Source organism: Lepus europaeus, chromosome 11 (assembly GCF_033115175.1).
Source record: "Lepus europaeus isolate LE1 chromosome 11, mLepTim1.pri, whole genome shotgun sequence".
Taxonomy (NCBI): Eukaryota; Metazoa; Chordata; class Mammalia; order Lagomorpha; family Leporidae; genus Lepus; species Lepus europaeus.
Window position 1 is genome coordinate 10719048 of NC_084837.1, and position 17830 is coordinate 10736877.

The 17830-nt window shown below is 55.6% G+C and overlaps 1 protein-coding gene across 3 annotated transcripts in view; it reads right to left on the minus strand.

Annotated features, from left to right (window-relative positions):
* Positions 1-17118, minus strand: part of TARS3 (threonyl-tRNA synthetase 3) — a 49221-nt gene extending 32103 nt beyond the window's left edge. The window contains exons 1-7 of one of the 3 annotated variants that reach the window (XM_062204978.1): positions 16768-17118; positions 15048-15116; positions 12855-13048; positions 8167-8290; positions 5254-5375; positions 2643-2760; positions 833-897 (exon numbers count right to left, since the gene is read on the minus strand). In XM_062204978.1, coding sequence (XP_062060962.1) covers positions 833-897; positions 2643-2760; positions 5254-5375; positions 8167-8290; positions 12855-13048; positions 15048-15116; positions 16768-17040 — 965 coding nt within the window. In that variant the 5' untranslated portion in view covers positions 17041-17118. Of the gene's footprint in view, positions 1-832; positions 898-2642; positions 2761-5253; positions 5376-8166; positions 8291-12854; positions 13049-15047; positions 15117-16528; positions 16547-16594; positions 16611-16767 lie in introns of those variants that run through there. The other 2 variants (XM_062204981.1, XM_062204980.1) reach the window with 2 other exon arrangements.
* Positions 17119-17830: the final 712 nt, after the last annotated feature.

Below are 17830 nucleotides of genomic sequence, written 5' to 3' on the forward strand. Positions count from 1 at the left end.
TTTTCCATATCTGCATTTATTTTTAACCTTAAAACAGTTACACAAACATTTACTTGACTCAAGTAATAAATAAAAACGTTATCAGGTCAAAGAATAGCAAAAATAAGATAAACGTGGTATTCCGACTCAGCTCTGCACAAAGGGGAGAACCAGAGAACCATAAAGCCCTGACGTGGAACATACGTGTCCCTGGCAGGGGTCTCTGTGAGCATAACTATACACACAGCAAGGCTTCCAAGATGGGACCGTGACGGGCCCAGCGGCACTCAGCCAGCTGGCGGGCAGAGAAAGACAGCAGGACCCAGAGGGCAGCTCCAAAACTGGGCAGATGAAAGGGGCTGGGAGCCCAGTGCTAGGCTAAGTGATTCCGGCACTGACTGCACTTGCCTTTTTTGCCTTTGTGTCTATAGTTTGTTTCTGTGCCATGTGAACACCCTACTACAGCGGCTGTGGGCCGTGGGGAGTGCAGTGTGAGCAGAGACCACGGCGAGAGAAGCGGCCACGGCCTTGTTGACAGAAGTGTGGCTGCAAGGAACAGAAGCGCTCTTCCCTCTCAGCCCGCTGGAGGTAAGGTGTCGGGTGAACACAATCTCACCCACAGGGAGAGAGCCCATCACAGCTGACTCCCAGAAATAAAATGTGTGTGTCAGTGCCAAGGAGGAGACAGGCATTTCCCCTAGGTCCTAAACTTCCGGAGCTGCTCACTGCAGTGTGCGGACCACGGGACGTTACAGACAGACCGTCCAGCATAAAGCCAGCCCTGTTCCTGCCCCTGCCCTCACCTCCACCAGAGATCAGTGTTGAAAACCATGCACATGCACCACGCACCCACCTGTAAACCGTGGTTGTCGGAGTATCAACCTTCTCATTCAGAATGCGGCATTTAAATTTATTGTACTACAAAGAGAAACATTTACACACTAATACACAAACTGTTTAAGTAAAAAACACAACTCTACTTTTTCAATAAAAACTGCACAGTAGCCTGTGATGTTCTTAGGAGCTGAGTCACGAGAGACATGGACTTCCAGCCCAGGGGCCACAGGGGCCAGTGCTGGGGGCAGCTGCCCACACCGCTGGCATCCCACAAGGCGCAGGTGTGAATCCCAGCTGCTCCACGTCTGATCCAGCTCCCTGCTAATGCTCCTGGGAAAGCAGAAGATGGCCCAAGTATTTGGGTCTCGGCACCTGGATGAAGCCCCTGGCTCCCTGCTTTGGCCTGGCCCAGCCCCCGCCATTACAGCCATTCCGGGAGTGCACCAGCAGTGAACCAGATCTGTCTCTCTGTCTCTCTCTGTAACTCTGCCTTTCAAATAAGTACATAAATCGCTAAAAATAAAAAGACTCATCTGAAATGAGCTGTGCTGGGAATGCAGAATGGACTGTGTTAGAGTGGGTGGGGAGGAAAGAACACAAAATAGATCGTTGGGGTGGGTGTTGGGGCCGTGGCTAAGACACTGCTTGAGGCACCTGCATCCATCCCATCCTGGAGCCCTGGCTCCTCTGCTTCCAGGCCAGCTCCCTGCTGACGTGCGCCCTGAGAGGCAGCAGGTGACGGCTCAAGTACCTGGGTCCCTGCCACCCACACAGGAGACCAAGACCGAACTCCCAGCTCCTGGCTTCAGTTTGGTCCGGTTCTGAATGTCGCAGGCATCTGGGGAGTGCACCACTCGATGGGGGATCTCTCTGCCCCTCCCTCCCTCCTTCCCTCCCTCCCTCTCTCTCTCTCTCTCCCTTTCGAATAAAAGTTTTAAAAAACTGCTCATTATTTTTATAATGGCTACATGTTGAAATGGAATTTTTGATATCTTACTAATCTCACCTTTCTTTTACTTCTAAATCATAGTTGCCAGAATTTTTTTTTTCAGTCCACGCTGCCCCCAGAAATTCAAGATTGTGCACATGGCTCAGATCTGCAGGCTGCATGACATATCTACCAAACAGCACTGTTCTAGAATATCTGATGTTAACTACATGAAATAAATAAAATTCTGAGGATACAGCTACATTTTTAATTTGTGTAAAAACAAAATCATACTAACTGATGATACAATTACATTTTGAAAACTTCTACACAGAACAGGTAAGGTGCCCACATCTGGAGCTGGCACTGTGGCACAGTGGGTTAAGCTGCCGCCTGCAATGCCAGCATCCCAAAGGAGCACCAGGTTGAGGCCCTGCTACTTCACTCCCAATGGAGCTTCCTGTTAATGGCTTGGGAAGGCAGTGGAAGATGACCCAAGAGCTTGGGCCCCTGCTACCCATGTGGGAGACCAGACGGAGTTCCGGGCTCCTGACTTTGGCCCTGGCTCCAGCTCCCAACCCCAGCTTCCTGCTAATACAGGCCCTAGGAAGGGTCGTGGGAACAGCAGTCCAACACCAGCAACTCAGAATTAATCAGAGTTGTAAACACACACAGGAAAAGCATCCACCTGCCCCGATCCACCTCCGTCTGCCTTAAAAGTGTCAGGCACTAGAGAAAGAGGGGAAATGTCGTGGCAAGTGGCCAGCACCGTGACAAGGGCTCCAGACTCTGGGACATTCTGGTGAGCAGTCGGTTCCTCGGGGGAGAAAGACCACCCACAGGAACTGCTTTCAACGTTCCTGGTCCAGGTCTTCACGCGGGAGCGTCTCCAGCTCACCTTAAACATTGCCAGGAGGACTTCCTTGCTGACTTCCAGTCTCTCAAAAGGCTGCCTTTCTTTGATGATAGCTTTGCACATGTTCTCCAGGGCCGGCAACTCCGAGCTGGACACGGCTCTGAAAAGAGCAGGCAGGACTCAGTAGACCCTCCCTGCTCGTGCTCCCGCAGCCCTGGGCTCTGTGGACACACTTTCTAAATTGGCCTGGTGTCCCACTGCCCTGGGCACTGTGGACACACTTTCTAAATTGGCCTGGTGTCCCACTGCCTTGGGCACTGTGGACACACTTTCTAAATCGGCCTGGTGTCCCACTGCTCTGGGCACTGTGGACACACTTTCTAAATTGGCCTGGAGTCCCACGGCTCTGGGGCTGAAGGAAGTCAGGCGTCTGCACACTCTCCTACTGCCTGGAGAGCAGACAGAGGCCTCAACGAAGGCTGACCTGCGCCTTTAGCCCACAGGGAACCATTAGGAGATCTTGCAGCCAATCCTGAAGGGCTCCGAGGACTCTGCTCCCAGAGGGTCTGCCTCATCCTGAACCCACCGGGACTCTGCTGGGCGCAGTACACTAGTGCTCACCCGGTCCCTGGCCTCCTGGTTGCGGTCTAGGCTGGGAGGAGCCGTCCCCTGGTTGAGGCCCCCACCCCCCTGCAGCTGGGAGGTTGTGCTCACACAAGGCTGGCTGACCCCCACACCAGGGCAGGCCCACCAGGCCCAAAACAGTCTCCCTGCAGATGTCCACAACTACCCCCAGCATCCTCAGGGCTTGCTCCCCCTCCATTCTGGCCTCTGCTTCAATGTCCCCTTAGCCTTCCCGGACCACCGGCCCAGCCTGGCTCATCCTCCTTCACAAACTCACTGCTGCCTGCTGGTAGGCGGTGGGTTGTTTCTGCCTGTCGTCTCCAACCTGACCATTAGCATCCCTAGGACAGACTCGTCTGCTCCCTGCTCCATCACTCACACCGAGCAGAGAACCCCGTGTAGGCAGCCACAGAAATCCTCCTCAACAGCACATCCCTGACCATCCGGGTCCCACGCACAGGGCTCCTAAGGCCCTGGAATCTCCAGAGCGGTAAGAGCGTCTTGTATGTTAATGAGATGTCACCTGGCTAGGCGCCTCTCGACAGCTTCAGATGGGAGCTGCTGCCACAGAGACCCCAGCCGGGCAGAGCGCTGGAACTTCAGCTCCTACTGCCAACTCTGTGGAGTGGGGAGGGGCTGGAGATCGAGCGCAACGTCACAGGCCAATGACTTAACCAACGGTGCCTCCTCAGCAAAACGGCACAGCCTGCATGTGAAGAAACCAAACCCTAAGCAATGGGGTTGAGGAAGCGTCGGGTAACACACCCAGGGTACAGGGGAAGAGAAGCCCCTCGCTGCCTGCCACTCTCCACCCCGGTCAGCTGGGGCAGTGCTGTGAAACTGTGCCCTCAGCCTGTGGGGTCTGTGCCAGTTTTGGGTAATGACAGAACTTAACTGAATTGTCGGATACCTAAACGGCGTCCAGAGTTAGACTCCATTGTTGGTATAGCAAAAAAAACAAAAACAAAAACAAAATCCACACTTGGGTTCAGAAGCAATGTGTACAGGAGCCAGCTTTGTGGCCTAGCAGGTAAAGCCACCGCCTGTGCCACTAGCATCCCATATGGGCTCCAGTTCATGTTCTGGCTGCTCCACTTCAGATCCAGCTCCCTGCTAATGGCTTAGACAAAGCAGCGGAGGATGGCCCAACCCATGTGGGAGACGTGGATGAAGCTCCTGGCTCCTGGCACCAGCCTTGTTGGGTGCTGGCAGTGACAGCCATCTGGGGAGTGAATCAGAGAATGGACGACCTCTGTTTTTCTCTAATTCTGACTTTCAAATAAATAAATAAATCCTTTTTTAAAAAAAAGTACCTTGGACAAAAACAGTGCAGGGCTGTGAGTACAACAGTGCAGACGGAACAAGTCTGTCCGTAGCAGTGACATGGTGCTGACGCTTGGGCAGGGGGTCATGAGGCAGGAGTGGGGGTGACAGCAAAGGCGAGTTGCACTGCACTTGTCCAGGCACGAGGGGTAGGGTCTGAAGTGAGGCAGAAGTCAGAGCAGCAGGGACAGACAGAAAACTACTTAGGAAAGTGGCAGACGTGCACCACCAGCAGGATGGGAACGCCGAGGGGCCGGGAGGACCGGGAAGGCCCTGGGATTTCAGTTGTGCAGCTGGGGACATGCTGCAGGGCTGTGGGCAGGGCAGAGCAGGGGGTGCACTGGGGCTGGGCCTGCTGCCTAGGGAGCCCCAGCTTCTCTGCAGGCTGCCCCGCCTGGCATTCCACACAGCAAGACGTCTGCTGAGGGTGACTGTACCCTCGCAGAACTGAACTAACTGCTCTCTAGGAGCCAAGCCTGTGGTCTGGTCTAAGTGAGCACTGCACTAGATTACACAGCCTACAGCCTCCTTCTAGGCGAAAAGAAACAGCTGGAGAAGTTACCCTGGAATCAACTCACTGAAGAACATGTTCCAAAAATGCCCATCCAATCTGTAATCACAATCTACAGTACGTAATGACTGAGCTAAGACGTAACCACCACAAAACACCAAATCACAGGTGCACAAGTCAGCCTCAGCGGGTTACCTGTCTTCAATGAACATGTCATAATAAAATCCGTTCTCGATGGGCGGACCGTAGCACAAGTGGCCTCCGTAGTAGAGTTCCATGGCCTCCCCGAGAACGTGAGCGCTGGAGTGCCAGTACACCTGCACGCACAGGACACACAGCCCGTCAGCTACCAAACGGCGTCACAGAAATCTGCAGCAAACCAGCGTGAGGAAGCAGGGGATGAAGTTTAAGCGGATAAATGCCATAACACAAGGGTGCATTGATTTGAAGAGGGACTCTTCAGTGCCCACGGGAACAGGATGTTGTCTGAGCTCTCCTGCGGTCCACCAGAGCCCCTGCTCAGCTCTGGAGTAAACCTCTGCCACAGTGCAGCCGGGTCTCAGCTCCTCCATCATCTGCTTCCCCGTGCACTGACTCCGGGGAATGGGATCAGCCACCCGGGACACCCAGCAGGGCCCAGCAGAGCAGCCCACACAAAGGTGCCCCAGGCCCCGAGTGAGGGGACAGCCGAGGAGTGCCAGATCCTAGTGCCCTTCCCTGTACCCCTGAGCTGGATGCAGACAGCTGCGGGTCCTGCTGGAGACGGCACCGACCTGAGGGGACCTGCATCTCCACAGCAGGAAAGAGGAGCTGCCAGGGAACCCCTGCTGGCCGCCAGGGACACCCTGAGCCGTGTGCACGCGGTTATTAACCGGGTCATCGGCTCTACAAGTTCGGAGAGTGGACTGGGTTTGAATTCCCAAAGAATTCATCTAGAAACCCAAACTAACCAGAGACACCAAGAAATATGAGGATACTTCAAAAAGCTGGAGAAAAATGGAATTGGAAATTTATTTTGGTGCAACAAATTTTTGTAACCCACGCATACTTTTCTCAAGCCCCTTGTCTGGGGCTGACAGAGCCCTGTTAAGCAGGCACCAGCCACAACCGGAAAGCTGCCTGACACACTCGCTCAGAGCCAAGAGGACAGCGGCCCCAGGGCAGGGGGCTGGGTGTGACGTGCCAGGCTGCTGAGGACAGCCCAGAGCTCCTCGCTGGGGCTCGGTCCACACCTCGGTATCTGCTGAGCCACGCACTCTCGGGTGCAGGAGGCACAACCGTGAATGGAACAGACCCACTGCCCTCACGCAGTAACAGCTGACGGGGGAGACGGAGAGAGCTCTGGGATGTCATCTCCCAACAACGAAGACCCCCACCCCACTCCACCCCAGCGAGCCAGGCAGGCCCTGGGGAGCAGTCTGGGTTTTCTCCAGATTCAATGGGATGCACTAGAGGGGTTTAAGAGAAATGCTTCCATTTCCATTCTAAAAAAAGCATTTCACAGCTGCAGAGGAATGGACTCCAGCGATCAAAATAGCAAGTAGGCAGTCCTTGGACGCAGCTGTGAGAGAAGGAACACAGGTCAGTGGAGAAGGGGCCGGCTTCAGAGTCATCTGGACAGTGCTGTCTCTTGCTCTGGTCCACCCACAAACCAGAGGATGCAGCTGGGGGGGGGGGGGTAGTGCAGGTAACCACACGGATCCTCACGGTGTGCGCTGGGGCAGCACACTGAGGAGGGCAAACAGAGAGAAAGAAGCCTGCGGTGAACGCACTGAAGATTCCTGCACCTCGGCCAAGTGGAGGCCGCACACGGGCAGCACTGGTACGGAGCTGGGCAGGCCTGGCTGAGGCAGGAGTCAGCAGTTTAGAGAACTGTATTTTCTGAGTCACTTTTAATCATGGGTTGTTTACATTGTATTGTTTAACCATTTAATGGTTATACTTCACATATTTTAAACAGAAATTATAATGAGGTTCTTAAGTTTTGGAATAAGAAATTAAGGAATTTAGCATAAGCTTCACAATTAGTGTAAGCTAAGCTAATCATACATTAGGTTTTCATGGGAGATCATGGAGTTGAAGAGAAACTGCTTGAAGGGAGACAGCAAAGTTAAAGTGACAATATCAGAAACCTACATGAAAATGTGGTATTTTATAAAAATGTACATTAATAAGTATTTGAAGGATATCTGAGTTTTGATGATCTTTTCCAATTCTCCGCACACATTAAATTTCAAAGTAGGGGCAGACATCTGTCACAGCATTAGGATGCCAGCTGGGACGCTCCTTCCCTCCACCCTGCTCCTGGTCCCAGCTCCCTACAGTGCAGATCCTGGAAGGCAGCAGGCTTCCAAGGCTCAAGGAGCGGGGTCCCAGCCCCCTCGTGAGCGACGTGGTTTGAGTTCCTGGCTTCTGGCTTCAGCCTCACCCAGCCATGGAGGGCATCTGGGGCAAGAAAAAGTGGACGGGGGCTTTCTCGTCTGTCTCTCTCTGCCTCTTCAGAAACTTTTTAAATTAAAAATTATTAAATCTATGTTTAAAATCTGTTAATCATTTCAAATACACATTGATTAAATAAATGAAACATTCTAACTTTAAGAAACAATCATTTTGGGGCTGGTGCTGTGGTGCAGCAGGTTAAAGCCCAAGCTGCTCCACTTCCAATCCAGCTCCCTGCTAACGCACCTGGGAGAGCACCAGAGGATGGCCCAAGTCCTTGGGCCCCTGCACCCAGATGGGAGACCAGGAAAGAACTCCTGGGTCCTGGCTTTGAATCAGCTCAGCTCCAGCCATTGCAGCCATTTGGTCAGTGGACCAGCAGATGGAAGACCTCTTTCTGTGTCTGTCTCTACCTTTCTCTATAACTCAAATATTTAATCTCAAAAAAAAATTTAAAAAATGATAAATATGAACTTCCTAAAAAATTTAAGTTTTTGTATGTATTCCTTCCACAAGGAACACTGTATTAAATGTTTATGGAACTCTGATATTCAGCTTCTAAATCTTAGAAGGCCAGAAATGTCCCCTCTGACGTCAACATGCGGCCTCTCGCATCAGGTGGCTCACGGCGTCAGCAGCCCCGCTCACAGCTGGACGTGGCATACTCACAGCCTGGGCTTCCTCGCTGTCAAACGTGAGCAACTCCAGGGTGCAGTCCCCCTGCAGAGGGCGGTCCAGGTCCCACAGCTCCCCGTCCACCTTGGCGACCACAGCGCTCTCCGCCAGCTCTCGGCTAGTGAGAGAGAGAAAAGCCACCCGGGGTTAATCTTACCGCGTAGTAAATGAGTCCTTAAAAGGGAAAAATAATTTCCAGGTTTTATATAAAGTCCAAATGTAAAATAATAGGACAGGTTTTTATTTACATTTTGTAACAATTATTTTATGAACAAAAGTAATACACCTTCACTGTAACAACTTGGAAAACAAAGGACAAAGAAAACATCAGAAATGACTTAGGCATCTTACATCCAGAAGCAACCACACTTAGAGTTCTGTACCTGAGGGACTCATGTTTTTCCTACCCCACCTCCCATACACTTTTTACAGAAACATAGCTGCCAACGTAACTGTATCGCCTGCTCTCTCCATGCCAGCAGGTGGACTTCCAAAGCATCCTGGGAGAACACTTACTACAGAGGCTTTGACTCCGGCACACCGAGGTCACCTTCACACCCACACGGCACAGACATCCACACGCACACCCGTGTCTTCTGCCTTGCTCTCTGGAAACCAGTCCACACAAGTGCAACGGCTGGGTCAGGGGCCTCTTGCCTTTAAGATTTCTGGTAAACATCACACTACCCGAAAGAGGTCTTAACCTTTGTCAACGTGGGGTTGAAAATGGCTTTAATTCGATTATTAACTTTAGCAAGTATTTACAAGCTTTTTTACTTGTATAAAGTATTTCCTTTGCCTGCTTTTCATGAAGGCGTTCATCTTTTTCTTTTTCTTATGGTATCTTTTAAAGAACTTTTATTGTTTGAAAATTATTGACAATAACAAGAGAAGAAACCTAGAAAGTACAGAAAAGCAGAGAAAAAAGAAATCACCCACAATCCCCCAACCCAGAAATTTCTGTTAACATTTTGTTGTATGTCCTTCTATATGTTTTAAGATGTTTTTGTTCCTTTATCTTCATTTTATTTGAAAGTCAGAGGCACAGAGGGAGGAAGTGTCAAGGAGACATATGGAGATCTTCCATCTGCTGGCTCACTTGACGTACACATCAATATAAAACTGGAATAGTACTATTTTGTATGTGTTATTTAGTCATTTTTAAATGATTTATTCATTTGCTGTGAAGGTAGAGAGAGACAGAAAGAGCAATCTTTCATCTTCTGGTTCACTTCCCAAATTGCCCACAACAGCTGGGATTGGGCTAGGCCCAAACCAGGAGCCAGGAACTCCATCCAGATCTCCCCTGTGTTTGGCAAGGGCACAAGCAGTTGGTCTATCTTCCATTGCTTTCCCAGGTGCCCTAGCAGGGAGCTGGACTGGAAGTGGAGCAGCCGGGAAACAAACCAGTGCTCACACTGGATGCTGGCTTATCACACTGGAACAGCGGCTGTCCTACAATGCCAGGCCCCTGGTAACCTCCTTCTTAAACCTAACAAGAAATCACAGCATTTTCCTGAACAGGAGACAGACTTCTATAGCATGCTATTAAAGAGCTGCAGAGGGAACCAAGATTTGTTAAACATTTTGGTTCTTTTCTTTTTTTTGAGAGGCAGAGTTACAGACAGAGAGGAAGGTTGTCTTCCATCTGCGGGTTCACTCCCCAAATGGCTGCGATGGCTGGAACTGAACAGATCTGAAGCCAGGAGCCAGGAGCCTCCTCTAGGTCTCCCATGCAGGTACAGGCGCTCAAGCACTTGCGCCATCCTCCACTACTTTCCCATGCCACAAGCAGAGAGCTGGATTGGAAGAGGAGCAGCTGGGACCCAATCCGGCACCCATATGGGATGCCAGCACTGCTGGTGGTAGCTTTACCCACTATGCCACAGCGCCAACCTCAAGTTATTGAGTTTTTGTGGTGCTTTTGTTGTAGCAGCTCAGCCTAGACTTTAAAAATATGGCAATAAAAACCCAAAAATAATTTTAAAAATAACCAAGATACGTGGTACTTGTTTAGTAGTCGGTTACAAGGAAATGGACACTAAGGTGTGGAAGCCAGACCCCTTGTATGGCCTAGCAAAGTATCTGCTAGAACTTGCAGGCACAGCACGGTCGTGGTGCTCGGTGGTCACGGCGCCCGAGCACGTGAGGGAGCACCTGTAGGAGGCAGGAAGCTGCTGCTCTGAGCAGCGTGACTGACGGCCTCCCAACCTGCAAGCAGAGAAGGGCCGGGGCTCCGCAAGCCGAGCCTCTCTCCGCTCGTGGCCTCTAATTCCGGTGGACTAAGAACCCAGAAATCCGGGGCCCTGCGAGACTGGAGAGACAACCTGCTGTCCTGAAAAGCCAGGGGGATGGGCACGGGCAGGGCTTCCCCAGGCGTCAGAGAGGGAGGGTGCTCCTCTCCCACAGGCCTGGGTTCCCCTGCCTTCAGTCCAATCAACTGAGGGAGAGAGGAACGAGCCAGGCAGGGATGCACGAAACACAAAGGCCGAGCCTCGTCCAGAAGGTGCACTGCACAGGGAGGCCTTTCACATGCGCAAACAGACCAGGGACCTGCTACGGATATGAGGCCAAGGAAGCCGATGACCAACCACACTCTGCGCCCAGCTCACACACAACTGGGGCTGCTTGATCCTTCAGACGCCCCAGCCCCCCCGAGTGCATCGGCAATAACTGGGCTGAGCACACTGTTCAGCCCCCAGAGCACAAGCTCCCACACCTCAGATGGGACGAACCAGGGTACCAGACAGCGATGAACGTCCCAAAGAGCCCAACTGGGGCCCCGGGAGCCTCGGATGAGAGCTGCTTCCGCACAGCCGAGGGTGGCCGGATGGGTGGACGCTGCACAGAGTGCTGCCAGGCTGCAGGCCTCACAGCGGCCACAGAACCCCCGAGCTCCCCGCAGCTCTGTCCGCTGCATTCCTCCCCGTCTGAGACGGACACGCTGAGACTGTCGCACGCTGACCGCACGTGTGTGCTGGGAGCAGACTTGCCTCCGAGTCTGTTACTGGGATGCGGTGGTCAGCCGGGGGGGGGTGGGGGGGTGGGGTCGCACATCACGTGAGAGTCCCAGGCTCTGAGATGTGGACCCGCGCTGTCTCCCCGGGGAGGGCGGGGTGCTGGATACTGAGTGCCCACCTGCAGGTGTCTGGGTGTTGGAGGGGAGGATGGCAGACGGTCTACTGACCCCTACACCGTTCTTCTCGTTCAGGGTAAGAATGCTCCAGCTGGGCCTGTGGCTGGCTGCAGGAACATCCGTTCTCTCACAGCTGGGCACGGTCATGGACTAACGTAGATGTCACAGAGGGGGACTGCAGTGGGCCACCCCAGGGTCCTCGCTTCAAGGCATCGCTGTTCAGCCTCTCTTCCCCTGCCGGCTGCAGGTCTGTGGCTGGGCCCCAGCTTCTACTCCTGGACCCCAACAAACCCTACCCATGGGGAGGGCAGGTCACCAGGGCGGAGAGAAGCTGAAGCCGTGAGCGACTGCATGGACCAGGGTCGTCCACCAGCCGAGACTGCTCACCTCCAGGCCACGGAGGAGAGTGTCTGACGTCGACCTACTTAAACCACCGTCTCCAAGGGCCTCTGGACCGCACACCAGCAGCCCCTGGAGGGCTCCGAACGACAAAGACAGCCGACTGGCTCGGCAGGTGAGAGGGGAGGCCCCAGGATCTGCTTCTCTAACACGTTTCCAGACGGCGTCAATCCTGCTGGTCCGGGGACCACACTTTGAGAACCACTGACCTAACATTCAACATGCAACCTGCTTCTCCACGAAAAACAAGAAACTTATTTTTGCCTCAAAAACCCATTTCCCCCCAGCATACCCCCTCTCTTGGAAAACATCACACGGGGCGGGGAGGGCCTCGAGGGCCCCGGTGAGGTTAGGGTGAACAGAGCCTGTCTGCCTTCCAGAGTAAAAGTTACCCTACCTGGAGGTTTTGTGCTATAGCGCCCACATAGCTGTACTGGATGCTAGGAAGAGAACATTAAGGAAAACATACACCTTCATGAATGTGTGTAATTTCTGGAAAGCTTGAAGTCCTGGTCCAGGACGGGTAACACGTCTAACACGTACACTCTCAATCTACAATTAACAGATCTACAAAAAACCCCAAGGAGGGAAGGCTTGTGGCCTCGTGGTTACCATGCCAGTCACGATGCCTGCACCCCGTGTCAGAAAGCCTGGATTCGATCTCCACCTCCAGCCCCTGATTCCAGCTTCCTGGTGATCTGGACCCCAGGATGGCTCAAGTCCTTGGCTCCTGCCACCTACATGGGAGAGCTGAATTGCCCTCCTGGCTCCTGGCATCAGTCAGCCAGCCTTGGCCATGACAGCCTTTGGAGAGTGAGAGCTCTTTCCCTTCCTCTCACATAATAATAATAATAATAATATTTTAAACTCACAGATGTTACTTGATTGATGAATAAGTCAGTATAAAATGTTCTATCAAGGATTATAGATTTTTTTCACCATTTATTTTTATTGGAACATTAGAACTTGGATCTTTTGAAGTGAAAAACACTGTGTTCTGACGTTCAATTAATTACTTATCCAAATGGCCCTTTTAGAAGCCAGACGATAAAAGCTGTTCAGTTGATTCACCTGAGCGAGCAGGCAGCACTGCCCCCAGGCTTTGGCAGTTACGTAGTGCTGAGCACTGTCTCCCGACTGTGGTTACCTAATCGCAGCAGCCACCTGATACGGCGTTGTCCTCCCACGGGCCCCTTCCACCGTCTCGCCACCAGCCACCCTCACTGTGAGCGCACTGCCGGCGTCCTCCTGTTCACGGACCGGAAGCAGGGCCTGGGAATCTTCCTTCAACGCTTGGAAGAGCTCCAACCTTTCTTTTATGAAATGTGGCCGGTGCTGCACCTGGGGATCATCGGAACACCATGGAGTCAGCACACACAGCCCCGTCCTCCTAGCGGCTCCGTCAGTTCCCTGCCCACTGCCCCCTCAGCACCTGCAGGTCTGCGCCGTCACACTGCTTCCTGGCTCCAGCACGCTCTGCACCACTGACCAAACCCCTTCTTAGCGCTCAGGGTCCAACTCAAAGCCCACCTCCCCTTCCCACTGCGGAAGCAGCTGTACGCAGAGTCGCACCACACAGCACTCACTGTGCGTCACACAGTCACCCCTTGGCGTCTGTGAGGAGGGGTCCCGGAACCCCAGGGACACCAAAGCCCACTGGTGCTCAAGTCCCTCCCAGGAAATGGTGCAATGTCTGCACATAGCCTGCACACATCCTCTGTGTGCTCTCACTCGCCAATGTGAGTGCTGGGTCCACAGCCGTCGCACTGGACTGCTCAAGGAATGAGGGCAAGAGAAAAAGGCTCGCCCGTGTTCAGGACAGAAACGTTTTCCTGAACAGCTCCATCGGAGCTGGCCGATCCCTGCAGTGGAACCCGTGGAGACGGAGGGCTGCCTGCACCTTCTCGCTCCACTCCAGCCGTTTCTGCGTCTGTCTGACTCCTCAGACTGATCCCCGAGGCCAGGAACTGTTCCTTTGTTCCCACCAAAGCTGATGCTCAACACATACTTCTCGTGTGCTTGAATGATTTATTTTTAAAAAGCAGCTTTTAGTTTCCTGAACACAAGAGAAGAGTTCTGCTATCTCACCTTAAACAGACTAAGGGGCACTTCAATATTAAATACAGTTGTGTAGTTAGTTCACTTCTAAGTTAAAATGTCTTATACTAAGACTTACAAAATTTTAAAACATGAATGGAGCACAAAAAAAATTTAATCTGTAATTATGTTTTTATTAAAAATCCTAGGTAGCCGGCGCCGTGGCTCACTAGGCTAATCCTCCTCCTTGCGCCGCCAGCACACCGGGTTCTAGTCCCGGTCAGGGCGCCGGATTCTGTCCTGGTTGCCCCTCTTCCAGGCCAGCTCTCTGCTGTGGCCCGGGAAGGCAATGGAGGATGGCCCAAGTGCTTGGGCCCTGCACCCCATGGGAGACCAGGAGAAGCACCTGCTCCTGCCTTTGGATCAGTGCGGTGCGCTGGCCGCAGCGGCCATTGGAGGGTGAACCAACGGCAAAGGAAGACCTTTCTGTCTCTCTCACTGTCCACTCTGCCTGTCAAAAAATAAATAAAAATAAATAATAAAAAAATAAAAATCCTAGGTAATTTACTATGGACATACTTAAATTACAGGTAATATTTTATTATATATTTTAAACTCTTTATTTATTTATTTATTTATTGACAAGCTGAGTTAGACAGTGAGAGACAGAGAGAAAGCTCTTCCTTTTCCGTTGGTTCACCCCCCAATGGCTGCTGCGGTCAGCGCGCTGCGGCTGGCGTACCGCACTGATCCGAAGCCAGGAGCCAGGTGCTTCTTCTGGTCTCCCATGGGGGTGCAGGGCCCAAGCACTTGGGCCATCCTCCATTGCCTTCCCGGGCCACAGCAGAGAGCTGGACTGGAAGAGGAGCAACTGGGACAGAATCCGGCGCCCCGACCAGGACTAGAACCCAGGGTGCTGGCGCCGCAGGCAGAGGATTAGCCTAGTGAGCTGTAGCGCCAGCCTTATTTATTTGAAAGGTAAACAGACAGGGAGCAGCAAGAGAGAGCGAGTGAGCAAGAGACCTCCCATCTGCTGCTTCACTCCTCGAAAGCCCACAGCAGCCAGGGCTGGGCCAAAGCCAGAAGCCTGAATCCAATTCAGGTGTCCTACATGAGTGGCAGGGACCCAACTACTGGAACCATCCCACTGCCTCCCACGGTGTGTACCACCAGGAAGCCTGAACCGGTGGCAGAGCTGGGACCCCAACCCCCACAACACTACAGCACGGATGTGGGCACCCAAGGCGCCTCTGGCCCCGGCCCCACAGGTAGCATTCACAGGAGTTCCACAGCGGGGCCTTACCTCGCTGTCAGGCCCACTTTCCTTCATTTTCTTCTTGTCAGTGTCTTTGCCTTGGCTTTGACTTGGAGGCTGAAAGAGATGATGAAGGGCTGGCATCCACAGACAGAAAGAGTGACACTTCTGAAGCCCGAGGCAGGAGGGGGCCAGCAGGTGTCCAGGCGCACGGCTGGCTTCTCCCCATCACATCTACGACTCCATGGGCCATCTCCCAGGGTTCACTGCTGCCTGTGCATACATTTCATGTTCCTGCTATGCACAGTTTTTCCTTCTAAACTTTTTTAAAAATGTATTTTATTTATTTGAAGGTAGATTTACAGAGAGAGGTCCTCCATCTGCTGGTGCACTCCCCAAGTGGCCTGGTATGGCAATGGCCACGGCTGGTCCACGATGAAACCAGGAGCTCCTTCTGGGTCTCCCACGTGGGTGCAGGTGCCCAAGCACGTGGAACTTCCTCCTCTGCTTTGCCAGGTGCATTATCGGGGAGCTGGATCAGTAGAGCAGCCGGACTCAAACCAGCAACCACGTGGGATGCTGGCGCTGCAGGTGGTGGCTTAACCTGCTATGCCACAACACCGCCCCCTCCCCAGACTTTTAAGAATTAATGTCACTGAGAAATGTGCGGTGCCACCAGAAACCTTAACTGCACCATTTCACGCAGACGTCGCCAGCGCACCAGTCACTAAAGAACACTTCTCAGCCTGAGAGTGCCTTAGTGACAAAGTTCTGATGTCAACTGGCCCTTTAATGAACCAAAATACTGCGCTGTGGTGAAGCAGGCAAAGCCGCCGTGAGGGCACAGGTCTGTGTCCAGGCTGCCTCACTGCCAATCCAGCTCCCGGCTAAAGGCCTGCGCAAAGTAGCAGAGGACGGCCCAAGCGTCTGGGCCCTGTACACCCACGTAGGACACCCAGACGGAGCTCCTGGCTCCAGGAGTCCACCTGGCCCAGCACTGGCTATGGGGCTATGGGGCGGGGCCGGGGCCATTTGGGGAGCGAACCAGCAAATGGAAGATCTCTCTCTCCCTTTCTCTGTAACTCTAAAAAAAAAAAAAAAAAATCAAATGCTGCATCGTTAATGCCTGCGATGTGGACTTCCATTCCATTATCACCGATCCCCTGTACAGCTAACACCTGCGGCGGGGGTCTGTGGCTGCACCCCGCAGAGCCCAGGCCGACCCGGAGCCGTCAGAACACCAAGCCCGCCTCCGCGTCGCTGACCCCAGCGAGGCCGGCCCGGACCCTGCGGCCAGAGCCCCGCGCCGGAACGAGCGACAGACGCGCCCCTCCTGACTCCCACCACCCGGGGTCGGGGCCGCTCATCCGGCCGGGGGCCCACCCGAGATGCCGTCAGACACAGCCCCCTGCCCAGCGGCCCGGGACCAGCCTCGAGAGGAAGCGCGGGGGTTCTGCACAGCGCGGAGCTAAGAAGGGACACCCGCGGTCAGGCGGGCCGCGGGCGGGCGCGGGGGGCCGCGCCGTTACCTGCGCCCCCGCCGCCCCCGCCCCCGCCGTTACCTGCGCCCCCGCCGCCCCCGCCCCCGCCGTTACCTGCGCCCCGGCCGCCCCCGCCCCCGCCGCCCCCACCGTTACCTGCGCGTCGGCCGACCCCGCCCCCACCGTTACCTGCGCCCCGGCCGCCCCCGCCCCCGCCGTCACCTGCGCCCCGGCCGCCCCCGCCCCCGCCGTCACCTGCGCCCGGCCGCCCCCGCCCCCGCCGTTACCTGCGCCCCGGCCGCCCCCGCCGCCCCCGCCCCGCGGCCCAGCTCCTCGGCGACGCTCAGCCGCAGGCGGCACAGGCGGCGGCGCAGGTCGCGGTTCTCCGCCCGCAGCCGCGCCACCTCCCGCGTCGGGCACGGCCCCTCGGCCGGGCCGCGCTCGGCCGCGCTCAGCTGCTCGTCCCTCAGGCGCCGGACCTCCGCCCACAGCCGGCGGATGTCCTCCTCCTGCCGCTGCAGGCGCGAAGCCACGGCCTCGGCCGCCAGCGCCTCCGCCATGGCGCTCGCGCTCCTCGAGCCCCGAGGCCTCGGGGGCGGCGAGAGCGGCGACTGCGGTGGACGCTGTGGCCCGGCGCGTTGAGCGCCACCGAATGGCCGTGCGGGGCCGGGGGCGGCGCGCCGCTGGGGGCGGGGCCGAGGCCGGGCACGCTGCAGGGCGGGGCCGCGGGGAGGGGCGGGGCTACGGGGAGGGGCAGAGGCCGGGCACGCTGCAGGGCGGGGCCACGGGGCGGGCGAAGGCCGGGCACGCTGCGGGGCGGGGCCACGGGCCGGGGCGGGGCTACGGGGAGGGGCGGAGGCCGGGCACGATGCAGGGCGGGGCCACGGGCCGGGCGGAGGCCGGGTACACTGCAGGGCGGGGCCACGGGCCGGGGCGGGGCTACGGGGAGGGGCCGAGGCGGGGCACGCTGCGGGGGCGGGGCCACGGGCCAGGGCGGGGCCCGGTCACGCTGCAGGGGCGGGGCCACGGAGTGGGTCTGGGCCGAGGGCGGACCGCTGCAGAGGCGGGGCCACGGGGCGGAGGGGGGGGCCGGGGCACGCTGCAGGGCGGGGCCACGGGCCAGGGTGGGGCTACGGGGAGGGGCCGAGGCGGGGCACGCTGCAGGGCGGGGCCACGGGGCGGGCGGAGGCCGGGCACGCTGCGGGGCGGGGCCACGGGCCGGGGCGGGGCTACGGGGAGGGGCCGAGGCGGGGCACGCTGCAGGGGCGGGGCCACGGACTGGGTCTGGGCCGAGGGCGGACCGCTGCAGAGGCGGGGCCACGGGCCAGGGTGGGGCCGAGGCCGGGCATG